General features: G+C 41.4%; 1 protein-coding gene across 3 annotated transcripts in view; it reads left to right on the forward strand.

The window, feature by feature from the left end:
• Window positions 1-12829, forward strand: part of LOC144059079 (storkhead-box protein 2-like) — a 62255-nt gene extending 49426 nt beyond the window's left edge. For all 3 annotated transcript variants that reach the window (XM_077577915.1, XM_077577916.1, XM_077577917.1), the window contains exons 3-4: window positions 1336-3721; window positions 5980-12829. In XM_077577915.1, the coding sequence (XP_077434041.1) occupies window positions 1336-3721; window positions 5980-6184 (2591 nt within the window). In that variant the 3' untranslated portion in view covers window positions 6185-12829. The remainder of the gene's footprint in view (window positions 1-1335; window positions 3722-5979) is intronic.
• The last annotated feature ends 357 nt before the right edge of the window (window positions 12830-13186 follow it).

The raw sequence follows: 13186 nt of genomic DNA on the forward strand, positions 1-13186 counted from the left end.
AGACATGCCACGTTGGTCCATTTGTTGTGGTTGTGGCGGCTCAAGTTGTGCCCAACTCCTCAATCCCTCCCCTCTCCTACGGTAGTGTCACATATTTGTGTTGTCATAATGCGCGTGACCTCGTGTTCACAGCAGATGCATCATGGTGACATGGCAGTCGCCAGTGTGGGCTTTCTTTACTGTCCTGTTATGGAATATAACTATTTAACCTGTATTATTAGTATGACAAGTTTATACTACATTGTGGCCACTATTATTTTATTTTTATTTTATTTAACAATTTTAAAACAACAATTTTTTATTTTATTTAACAATGGGCTTTTCACTTCTTGTACATAAAGCAATATAAGCCTGCTCGGAACAGACTGCTTGCTTTCCTGTCTAGCTGACCCTCGCTTTCTCCTCCCAAAACCTAACCAGGCTGCATAAAAATCTTCCCTTGATAATTTACTGTGCACACTCTCACACAATATTTTCTTGTAGACTGCTCTGTAAGACTTGTGTATATTTGAAGCTTCAAATATAAAGAAACCCAAAAGACAAATTGTTTTCCAGACTGTTTTATTCATCTTGCCTAATTACTGAAAATTCCGCACTCACTCACATATTTTTGTTGCATTTTTAAAACGTGACTGTTTTTGTTTTGGCAAACTCAAAATGAGTTACTGGTTGTCTTTGAAGCAGATATATCAATAAAATTTAGCTTCATGGTGCTTTACACAATGTTTCAATGTATTTGTACATGTTAAATTTATAGTAGGACTCGAAAGTATATTTGTATTCAAGTTAATTTTGCAAACAAATATCGACTTACTTATCGGTTATCGGCATTGGCACTTTCTAAATTATTGGTTTATCGGTATCGGTTGAAAATAGCATTATCGTGCATCCCTAGTAAAAAGCCAAACCAATCATGGCTTACCTAACATTTATAGGTTGAGCTGGTTGTTTACCTGAGTCCTCACTACGTGATGTTATTTTCATTTGACAGCAAGTGGCAAATTTCCTTTTTAAAGGTATTAATTGTACATGAAAAATAATGAAGTTCAAATTCATTATAAACAAAATATTGCTGAAAATCATCATGAGATTTAGCACAGGGTGTCTACTGTACTGCCCCTCGCCTAAAGTCAGCTGGTATAGTCTGCAGCTCGTCTGTGACCCTAATGAGGAAAAATGTTATCAGAAGTTGATGGGCGGATGCATTATAGCAATTGAGTTGAAATTCATTTTTGTTGTCCAAACTCAAAAGGCGTGCAAATGAAAATACCACATTAATTGGATTTGTGTGACTTGCCCATTGTGCAACTAATTTGTGTTTCCAACATTTCTCAGGTGTTCCCACACCAACGGAGGAGGTCCTGCACCACACACTTAACATGTTGGTCCGTGAACGCAAGATCTACCCAACACCTGACGGATATTTTATTGTAACTCCTCAAACTTACTTCATCACTCCAAGCCTCATTCGAACCAGCTCCAAGTGGTACCACTTAGATGAGCGATCTGCTGACCGGCACCAACAGCAGCAACATCAGAATCAGCAGCAGAATCAGCAGACTCAGTGCACCTCCCCTCTCTCTGGCACCATCACCCCATCCACTTCTGGCGGTGTGCGAGATCGAAGTCACCCAAAATCCAACCTGAACCACAGTGGGGGTGGCGGAGTCGTGGATTCCTTTTATAACAACACCCATCGTGGAGACGACCCCCCTAGTCACCACACTACTCTGCAGCTCAGATCCCCCAAAGACCACCGGGAGGCATATTCGTCTCCACACTCTCCACAGTCGCCTCTTCAGCCAGCGGGAAGCAACACAGAAAAGAGCCGCAGCACCCTCGGGTTCCCCTTCAAGACGGACACGCTCACAAAGCATCGCGGAGGAGGGGGAGGTGGAGGAGGAACGGGTGAACTGGAAAAGCAGCCAGCAAGTGGTTCCGCGAGTCGTAAGTTCGGTTTGAAGCTCTTCCGTCTTAGCTTTAAGAAGGACAAGACCAAGCAGCTAGCCACCTTCTCTGCACAGTTCCCCCCTGAGGAGTGGCCCCTCCGTGATGAAGAGGCACCCAGCCAGCTACCGCGTCATATAGAGATGGAGATTATCCGCAGAATTAACCCTGATCTCACAGTGGAGAACCTTGCCCGGCACACAGCAGTCATGAAGCGTCTTGAAGAGGAGCGTGCACAGAGGAGCAGAGCATCGTCAGCTAATCACAGTTCAAGGAGTAGAAGAAGTGGGGGAAGACATAGGAAGCCGTCTCAGACCAAACTTAGCCGCTCGCATAGTAAGACAAGAGTGTCTCGGGGTGAGCAGAGTGAGGGTTCCCATTTGGAACTAACTGACAGGGACTACAGAGCTTACTCATCCTCGCTGGCTCGCTCGCCGAGGGAACATGCCCTGGCCATGGAGCGGCAGCGGACACGACTTCATCTGGCACATAGCAACCCCAACATCCTTGACGCCTCCCACCTACCAGTCACGCCGGAATGGGACGTGTCTGGAGAGCTGGCTAAACGACGGACAGAAATGCCTTTCCCTGAACCGAGTCACGGCCCATCAGCGCATCACTCCAAAGTCCACCGCTCACACTCACACACGCAGGAGAGGAAGTCTAGGAATGAACGAAGCGATAAAGCCAAGGAACGCTCCAGATCCATGGAGAATTCGAAAGGACCTCTTGGAACTGGTTTAATCGGACCACCTGGTTACTACGATGATCGAAGCCGCTACTATACGGATGACGGAACCTTACGAGCCAACCAGAGCTCTTGCCACTACCCTCATGCCACTCCTCCCTTGGCAAAGTTGCCTGGGGAATCAATAGTGTTAGATGGTGGTCGGAGTTTAGAGAAATGTAAGAGTCGGGACAGTCTGCCAGCATACTCTCCTAAACCACAGCACAACTCTATCCCTCCTGATGGTTACTTCCAGTGCTCTGGTTCTTCTGAGGCTATACTCACAGCCCCAAGCCCACTGGGAACTCTTGGCAAAAGTAGCCAAGATGGGTCGAAATTGGGCTGCACTGACAGGCAAACAGAAAGACAAACACCGCATCCTACAGAAATGGAGGACTTCTCAAAAGTGGGACCTAAAGGTGGCAGCCTGCCTCCAATACCTCTCTCGATGCCAGATCCCCCTCTTTCGAATGCGCGACCTCCCCACAGTGCCTCCTGTGGTCAAGAAAAACGTAAGGAGATTTTTAGTAAAGATACACTCTTCAAACCACCTCCTAGCCTTCCTTTGCCAGGATACAGCTCCTTGAGGAAAACCCCTGTCCTTGCCTCCTCCACTCTGTCTTCATCCTGCGATGCACTTGATTCCCAGGAGGCCTTTGATGCTCCCAAACCTCTGGTTGCAACTCCCTCCGCTCCCATACAGGGGAGCGAACCCACAACTGGTACTGCAGAGGCCTCCTTTGACTATTACAATGTTTCAGATGACGACGAACTTGAGGAGGGAGGAAGTAAAAGTAGAGGAGAGGACGGCAAAACCGGAGGAGGTGTTGGTGGAATGGGAGGTGGCGGGGCAGGCACCATGCAGTGGCTGTTGGAGAGAGAGAAGGAGAGGGATCTACAGAGAAGGTTTGAAAGAACCCTCACCTTCCCTAGTGCTAAAGAGAACCTTCCAGAACCCGGTCAGAATCAACAGTCAGCGCATTCTGCCAGACTGGACAGTATGGACTCTAGCTCAGTTACTGTTGACAGTGGATTCAACTCCCCAAGGTAAATGTTGGCACGTTTGCTAATGCGTACTATATAGGGGTGGGAATCTTTGGGCACCTCACGATTCGATTACGAATACGGAGCTACCATTCGAACAATCAAGCAAAATAAAAACCCTGTCGTGAGTTACATAAAGGTATAATTCTGTACCCTACGGCTCTTTAGGGTAGATGCCACGGACTTCCGACTTTCGTAAGTCACACACCTACGTGGTTTCCAGTTACTGTTGTGACGTATTGACCATGTCCCAATACTCGCACTACCACCCTTGTGCCCCTCAATTGCTCGTTCTCGTTGATGGGTGTGGGTAGGGTGTCTCAGTTCTCCGAAGCACTCTGAACTGAGACACCCTACTCACTCGCACCCTTTAACGGGAACACGCAATTGAGGGGCACAAGGGTGGCAGTGCAAGTATTAGGACAGGGCCTATTACGTCGCAACAGTAACCGGAAACAGCGTAGGTGTGTGACTTACGGAAGTCGGAAGTCCCGCCTCCTCCATGGCATATACCCAATTGTGTTTTCAAAATGTAACAAAAAAATTGTGACCCCGCCCTGCTCCCTACTTTACTGCAAGTTAAATGATTGGCACAGAATCCCTTCAAATGGCAAAATATAAATTCCTTTTGAAAGTGCTTTCAATAGGCCATTTTGCTACAAAAACCCAAGAGAAATCAAGTCAATTCAAATGTACTTATCTAGTGACTGTAAAATGCGTCGGGGTGGTTTGGTGTACCTGAGCTCCAACATGGTGCAGGAGTGCTCGAAATGCCCTCATTTTCCACAATGGAATAATGACGCAAATCCTCCTCAATAAATGACGTGAGGGCCTTCGTAATTCGCTTTACCTTTCCCAATGAGGCTGGCAGCTTTGGAATTGCTTCCTCGATTGTTCTCTGGTCGTACCTGCAATAGCAACGTTTGGAGATGCGAAGGACAGACACGCACCGGATCCTACTCAGTTACCGGGGGTGAAGAGATGTCTGACATATGCTGATTCCTCTTGAGGGATGGGAACCTCACAATACGATACAATATGCGATACAAGGCTCACGGTAACGATTATATCACGATATTGGTCAGGTAATTAGACCACGATAATCTACGATAAAACTAATCAAGACATAAACTGATGTTCTTTCAATGAGAAAATAGTTTATTTTTGTACCATCATTGATACACAATATTAAAACTGGTGTCTTCTTCACAGTGAGTAATTTAGTTTATTTGTTTTTAAACAAATACAAATGTCTTCTTAACAGAGACAACTTTCTGTGAACAAAATTGTGTCTTTCTTAAAAACTTTGTTTCTTTTTTTTAAAATGTGACACAATTTTTTGTGTAACATTGCAAAAGTAAATAAATAAATAAAATTACTTAAATATTAAATCCAATTAAATCAATATTGATAATCCTCAGAAATTGGGTGCTTCAAAAAGTCGAAACATAAAACATGTTTTAAAACTTTAAAATGTAAGATATGATACACATTTTTCATAGAAACGTATGCAAAACTGAGTCACTTAATGGAGAGATAAATGTCTTACACAAGTAAAAGTAAGCTCATGAGTCTTCTTCGTCTGAAGACATCCATACATTTCCCCACCACTCTTATGAGGCGCTCCCCCTAGCGGCCCGCCAAGTAATTGCGCAATAAGTAATGAACAATGGAGCTTTTATAGCGGCTGTACTAACTACAAATATTTATACATGGCGTAGGCATATCGATAATCAATCAGGAGACAAAGTATCACGTTTTATTGCGATATCGATATATCGTCACACTCGTATTCTTTTTGTGTGAATATTTATTAATGGTGCGGAGGGAGTTCTCCGATGTGCAGTGCAACAGTAAACAAATGTAGAAAGAAGAACCTTGGTACGTTTCCTGCTTGTTATTTGTGTCCAAGCCGTGTTGACTTTGCTGAAATACTTGCATACATAAGCGAAGTGCGCATCTTGACTGCATGGTGCATTACGGGTAGCGGCGTGGTGCATTGTGGGTAGGCTAAACTACCATACGGTCATTGAAAATAAATTGGATCCAATGGAATGAGCTCTGATTTCAAACATTTCAACCGCTGGAAAGTTGCTGTTTTTTATTTAATGTATTTTAAACATGCATAGCATGTATGTGGTTTACTGACTTCGGGGGTTGACTTGCAAGCTTTAAGGTGTACAGTTACCACTCTAATCTCCGCCATTCAAATGATGGTTAGTTGCGCACGATGTTCATTCTCACATTGTTTGTGTTTGCAGAACAAGGGAGAGCCTCGCATCGAACACCTCGTCCATTGTGGAGAGTAATCGTCGGCAGAATTTGGCTCTGAGTCCCGGCCACCTGGGTATTACAAATAGCAACGGTCCCCCTTTCTCATTCCGTGCCATCCCCGAACCAGCTGGCAGCCAAGCGGAAAAACTCCAAAAGCCCAACGCCTGCCTTGCATCAATCACCAGCGTCTAGAGGCCGTGACCAAGGAAGGACAAGAGCAAGTCCTGTCCCGAGGACTGTTAAACATGCAGACTGTCACATTGACTGAATCAGTGGAGCTGCCACCAGACGACTGTGGAACTCTAGCTGTTAATACACACGTAAACACATTCTTACAAAGGAATTTTGACCACCATAAGACTGCTCACACATACTTGCCACTGGGCAGACTAACCATTGTCATTTCATAGCCTTGTGTTCACACACCGCTGTTGTGTTCTTTCACTTACATGGGTTCGACTTAGTGTGTTTGCGTTGGTGTGTGTGTGAGATATGGTTGTGTACCAGTAATCTGGAATCTCAGGTCATATCATTCCAGTCCCATTCCAGCAGAGGTGGCAAACCCAGGTCCAGAAGGTTAAACCTCTGCCACAGTTTGGTTTTAGCCGCAGGTGCTAGCTAGCTAGCTAGTGAACTAGCTAGCTAGCACCTGGCAGCAAATCCAGGTCCAGAAAGTAAAACCTCTGCCACAGTTTGACTTTAGCCGCAGGTGATTGCTAGCTAGCTCACTAGCAGGTAAACAAGCACCATGCTAGGGAGCTAGCTAGCTAGCACCTGCCGCTAAAGCCAAACTGTGGTACTTTTTGGACCTGGATTTGCCACCTCTGCATTCCAGCTGCTCCATATTTCCGTCCAATGGTGTGTTTACACACCAAAGGGTCCGAGGCTCTGCTAACTATTGTTACTGACGCTACATACAGCCACTGATCCAGTTTTAACGCATTTTGTCTCATCGGTTTGCTTGAATATTGTCATTGGTTATCAAAAATGTGAGCCAGACATGGTATTTCCTACAACCTGTACACAACCGCTTCCTTTTAGTTGAGGATTGAAACGTTTTCTGCTTTATTAGCCATGACGCTGCAGTTCCAAGATAGAACTGTTTCTGTGACACACACATAAAGAAGTCTGCAGCACGTAATCCTGGAAGTTTTTCACAGTCAGTCAGATTCCCGATTGACTAATGTGAGAACATTTCTCAAACATTCAGAACTACAGGATAGAAGTTGCAAATGCGCCAACAATTTATTGCTTTTGTCGTGTTTTGTTAATCGGATCAGCCTGAACAACAATGCCAGCTTTTAGTTTGGTCTGTTTCCTTCATTTATGGACCCAAACCAGAGACCTTCCTTCTCTCTTATTCATTACGTCCACTGGATGCTGCTGCCTCATGTCTACATACAGTACTGTAGGCTTTATTAGTATTCAAAGAGTAAATTAGTGATTAAATACAATTTGTATTCAAAGAGTATGAAATTACCATATAAATATATATGTGTATTTAGTGCTGTCAAATTTTAATCGTTAACTCAAAATTATCGCATTAATCGTGTATTAACGCAGATTAATCACAGTATTAATTTTGACCGCAGATGATCCTTAAGCTTGGCGGCGGATGGTTACGTTAAAGGTAGCGCAGGTTGTGTTTGAGCAATAAACATAACTACATGCATTAAAGGAAAGCATTTAATAAATGTTTGCGTATGACATTCAGAATACAGTGGAACCTCGGAGTTTGAACATCTCGGAACTCGTACAAATTGCACTTCAACCCAAAAATGTGAGTAAAAAATGCCTCGGAGTTTGAACGCCCAAGCAAAGCAAGCTAAGCCGAACATACCTTGAAAACGGGTAGCCGAATGAAGCCGAGCAATGCCGAATGCTCACGTTGCGGTAGTTGAGACGATGCACTGCTCATTTCCAATCAGATCGTGAATACTCCCGGAGGTGCTCCATACTCGCGAGTGCATTTCGATTTTTCCACGACAATTTTCTTCGCCATGGGCCCAAAGAAAAACAACAGCGCCAGTAGCAACAAAGAAAAACATACAGTCCTACGAACCACAGTGGAATTAGGAAGGAGATTATTGCGCCGCTGTAACTACCGTGACTACTTCTGTAAATACTGGCACGAGAACCCCCCCTTAGCTGTTCAACAACGTGCCTGACGTTAAACAACGCATGCAAGGACCGCTTAGTAGTCTCACAATATACCCAATGTAAAATACACAAACTCAGCACTGAACTAAAGATAGCATTAACATAGCATTTATCATCCACTGATGCCATCAGACCGCAACAGGTAAGGTAAGGTATTTTTTATCGTTTAAATACTGTACTGTACTGTAAATGTAAAAATAAAAAAAATTCATAGAAATTAAAATGGGAATTTTCTGTTTTTGGAGCTTGGGAACGGATTAATTGCATTTACATTATTTCCTATGAGAAAAAAATGTTTTGGAGGTTGAACAATTCGGACTTTGAACACTTCACAGGAATGAATTATGTTCAAACTCCGAGGTACCACTGTATTTGTTCACGTCAACCTATCGGGGTCATTTTTTCTTCCATTTTAAATTATGCAAGTAATTAACGGTAAGAAAAAGATAAGCATGTGCAGTGGATCAAAAAATGTTGAAGACGTCCTCATAACATCAAGTGTCAAAAGAATTAACACATAACATATGCTCTTTAAATTTGGCGGGCAAAAAGATTTTGATAAAAAAACTTTTTGGTTAAGTGATTAATCATGATGAATCAAAATTCTAAAATGCGATTAATCTGATTTAAAAAAAAAATGTTGTTTTATAGGTCTAATATATATGCAGTACATCCATCCATCCTGTGTTTATTATTGCATTAGGTGACTCTCCCCAAACTTTAAGGGTAACACTTGATAATAACTATCTGTTATAACTAGTTAATAGATCATTAGTAAACTGTTAATGAATTAGTTATTTGCGAACATTTAATGAGAAATAGTTGCAACTTAAGAATAATGTTCCAATAACCTATATAAACTATTAACTGATACTCAACAAGTCACTAGTAATATACTAATATAATTTTTTATGATCTATTACCTATTTAGTAGGTTTAGTTATACAGTAAATCATTAACTACAGTATATCTCACTATCTAACAGTTAATTATTACAGTTAACAGTTAGTTATTAATGATATATTAACTATCTTAAAGCAGCATTATAAATCCTTACAAACTTAAATAACATGTCTAATACTGTAAGTCATTGATTATTAGTTTACTAATGATCTATCAACTAGTTATAACAGATAGTTATTATGAAGTGTTACCACTTCAAGCTATTTGGCTTCTGTCCTGCATACCACACAAAAAAACCCACCAGGTTCTTGTAAATTTGAACCCACATATAATGCAAACAAAACAAGGATTTGTTGTACAGGCTTGGTGATTCAATTGTTTCTCTGACTTTTGAGCATGTAAGTTCTGTTTATTTGAAAACAACTAAAAATTGAATTTTTTCAACATTAATCACACACTAAACGCATTCCAACTGCTAATTAGAGCAGGGTGTCAAAAATACGGCCCGCGGGCCGGATCAGGCCCACAAAGGGGTTTAATACGGCCCGCGAGATGATTTTGTAAAGTTAAAAAAAAAAAAGAGTAATGTCTGACCAATTAATCAGCCGGCCACAATCAAAACATATAAATTCGTAATTTCACAAGCAATCCTCAGATGAACAATGCAACTTGTACACAAAATTGCTATGGATGTCAAAATTTGGCACATGACGTTAGGTTACAGTTTGTTTAAAAATAATAATAATAATAATGAAAAAAATATAGGCCAACCTAAAAATGCCGCGTTCTATTTGCATTTGTGTTATTTCTTGGAGACAATATATTTACCTCGCAATTTAGGGCTGGCCCGCAAATAGTGAAAATCTGCGTATAACTGATTTGAAGTTATATAGGCCTTGTGATTAAAGTTGATTCCATGGCATGAGAATATGAACACATGCAGAGCGTGAGATTTGAATTCAAAATGGGCATCTGTGCTGGTATTTGAATGTCCATTTGGATTTTGGGATGGTATGGTTTTGAAAATCAACTTGAATCCATCTAAGTGTTGTTCACCAAAAGCAGGGTTGTGATTTTGTTATATTTCCGTATTTATTCATACAAAAATGAAAAATTGATAAAAATCCACTTCATGACTTGAGTTTAATTCTGAAATTCCTGAGCCATGCTCACTCATGGTGCTAAAAATGCATTATGGACGGTGATGGTCATAATGGTAATCACAGTAAGGACTGATGATCTAGTGGGTATATAGTATTAAACGGCTGCTTACTAGTGATAATTTCACCTACATGTTAATGGCAGTGGTTCTATATCCCATCGGAGAAGTATATTGGTTTCACATAACACTGAGCAGGGGGACACCGTGACTCATTTGTGTCATAGTGTGCTAGATAGATTTTTATTTATTTTTTAAGCCTAAGCTGAAACGAGTCGGGCTGGCCAATCATGCTATCGGTCCAGTCATCCTGATATGAGATGCATCCTACTGCAGGCTTAGGAAGTTTGTCAACCACCCTGATGTTGTCCTCCTACAAGCTCTTCTTCAACTACCTCCACAACAGCAAAAACACAGCGGAGTCGTCTTTTCCATGATCACACTGTCATCAGCCTCTGGCCTGTGAATGTCTGCACATACATACAGTACACATTACACATCCAAGTGCTGGACTCCTTGACCTTTGATTTGCTTTTTGTTCACCAACTGTCATAGCGTAGCTGCTAATAAGCGAGTGAGCCAAGTGCAAAAACGCACAGGAAACAAAATGTCATCGCAGATTTGGGATACGCACATTGTAAAGTTCCACTTACAGCTCTCTAGAACGCCAAACAATAATATATATCTTAAATGACCTTATGGTGTACTACAGCTTTATTATCTTCTCTGTACCAGAGTCCTGATGTTTTTGTTCTACTAATGTGCTTTGCTTTCAATGACATACTCCACCGGAAGAGGTTTAAATTCTGTTGGTCCCACCTTTACAAGCTAGTAATAAAGCCTCCACTCAACAATACAGTTCAATTTGGTATGATACCAACATGAAGCTTCATGAACCACTTGCGATATACTATTATTATTTTTTACTCCTCTAGATGGTGCTTGATTGGTGCAATGGAAATTGAATCAATCTCTATTGCACTAGCCTTTATCTTTATATGACTGCGTATTAAGGCCACGTATAAATATGTATTTTTTAGAGGGTGGGGGCAATATTCTGAGAAAAAAACTCGTACATTTGCGAGGTTATAAAGTGGCAGATTTGCGAGAAAAAAACTCAGAAATGTTTGTGCCAGTACTTTTCGGTCGGGTTTTCAAATAAGAATTTAGTAATTGCTTTAGCAGAGATTAACAATATGATGTTAAGCATTCACTCTTTCACACCATGAGGATCAAACATTTAAGTTAATTTATTTAAATGTACATTTATGTTTCCAGAATTATCATTCACACATTCATACATTTTGGTATTTTTTTGTACAAGTGGTTAGGTTGATGTGTCGAATCTGCTGCTCTCCGTCATTCACAAGTATGCAACTTCTGATTGGTTAGTGTTAGTCAGCTGACAGGGGATTAGGAAGTGTTGTCGCTCTAGCTGCCGTGTACGACAAGTAAAGTTTAAATTAAGAATGAATCCGTCTCCATTCTGCCTTTTTATTTTATAAACCGTGTCCCATTAACCACCAACGAATCCTCACATTAGACTATAGCTACGCAACGTGTATTTGTCGTAAGTTTCTGAGTTTTTTTCTTGCAAATTTGCCACTTTATAAAGTTTTCTAGAGTTTTTTTTCTTGGTATATTTCCCTCCCTCAGGAAATAAAAATCTATATGAGTGGCCCAAATAGACCATCGTATTTTTAAACCATAAGCGCCATCTAGAGGAGAGGAAAAATATCCCAAGTGGTTCATGAGGCTTCATTTTCCCACCACTGCTTTGAGGTAGTTTATTGGAGCTCTGCAATGCAATATGGTTCTAAACCAGTGTTTTCAATAGTGCAAGGGATCTGAAATCCCTTAAAGCAGACTCCTCTAAACCCAGACCACTAGGCCTTTAGTCCTTAATAACATAATTGCAGTTGGACTCTAGTGCTAAGTCTACCTCTCCAGATGGAATGTGTATCATCTGTACCTACTATTGCTTGGTTCCACGTTCTTTCAATTGGACAGTCATTGTCTAGTTTCTATTTGAGCATTACAATTTATTGGGCTCACCTGTTCTGTAAAATGACAGTCAGCCTCTATCGTACCACTAATCTTGGATTAACCACTGAGTTCAGGAGTCCGACCGACCTCGAGTTACACCTTTAAAATAGGGCTGTAGTCTCTTGTCTGGTGGGGGTCAAGAGGTTCGGTACCTCATATCTGATATTTGCACTGCCCCTGCCCCAATCCTCCCTACTACTGACTGGCCCACAGGCCCTCCCTCCATCATCCAGCCACAGGTCAAATTTAACCGTCCATCCCTTCTTTCTTTTTTTTACACTGACAGTCCATGAAATGTCTTCCCTTAACATCGGCAGTGGGTTCTTAAACTTGAGGTTCAACAATAACATTGCTTCAAATGGTGACATACCTGTAAATGATGTTTATCTGTCATGCCTAGTCAACTAATTTAAACAATAAAAAGAGGGATTTTTTTTAAAAGAAAAAATGTCTATAATATCTGGAAGTCCCTTTGATGTTAGTACTGGTGTTACCATTGTTGTAGTGTATGTGATACCCTATGGGGATTGTGTTACTTTTTAAGATAATAAAATAATGATGTTTGGTTACATTGGTGTGCCGTTTCAATCCAGTGGATTTCAAGGAGACACAGCAGTTTAAAAAACAACACAACGCCACCATTTAAGCAGTACAAGTCACGTCTGGTCAGATTTTACAGTGTATTGCAAGCAGTCCAGGCCAGGTGCACACTATTCTTTTTGTTGTGGGTTCTCAATAGCCAAACTGTTACTTTAAGGAAGACACAAAGTATACTTTATGTATCACTTGGTCGGCTTCATTTGTACAGACAGACAGGAACATATTAATACACACAAACGCCCTCTGTTGTCCAAATGTACTATTGACAATTCCGTACATCCGGGCATTTTTTATATATCTGCAATGCAACGCTTCATTTCCACGGC

This window comes from Vanacampus margaritifer, chromosome 10, assembly GCF_051991255.1.
Source record: "Vanacampus margaritifer isolate UIUO_Vmar chromosome 10, RoL_Vmar_1.0, whole genome shotgun sequence".
In the NCBI taxonomy this organism is placed as follows: Eukaryota; Metazoa; Chordata; class Actinopteri; order Syngnathiformes; family Syngnathidae; genus Vanacampus; species Vanacampus margaritifer.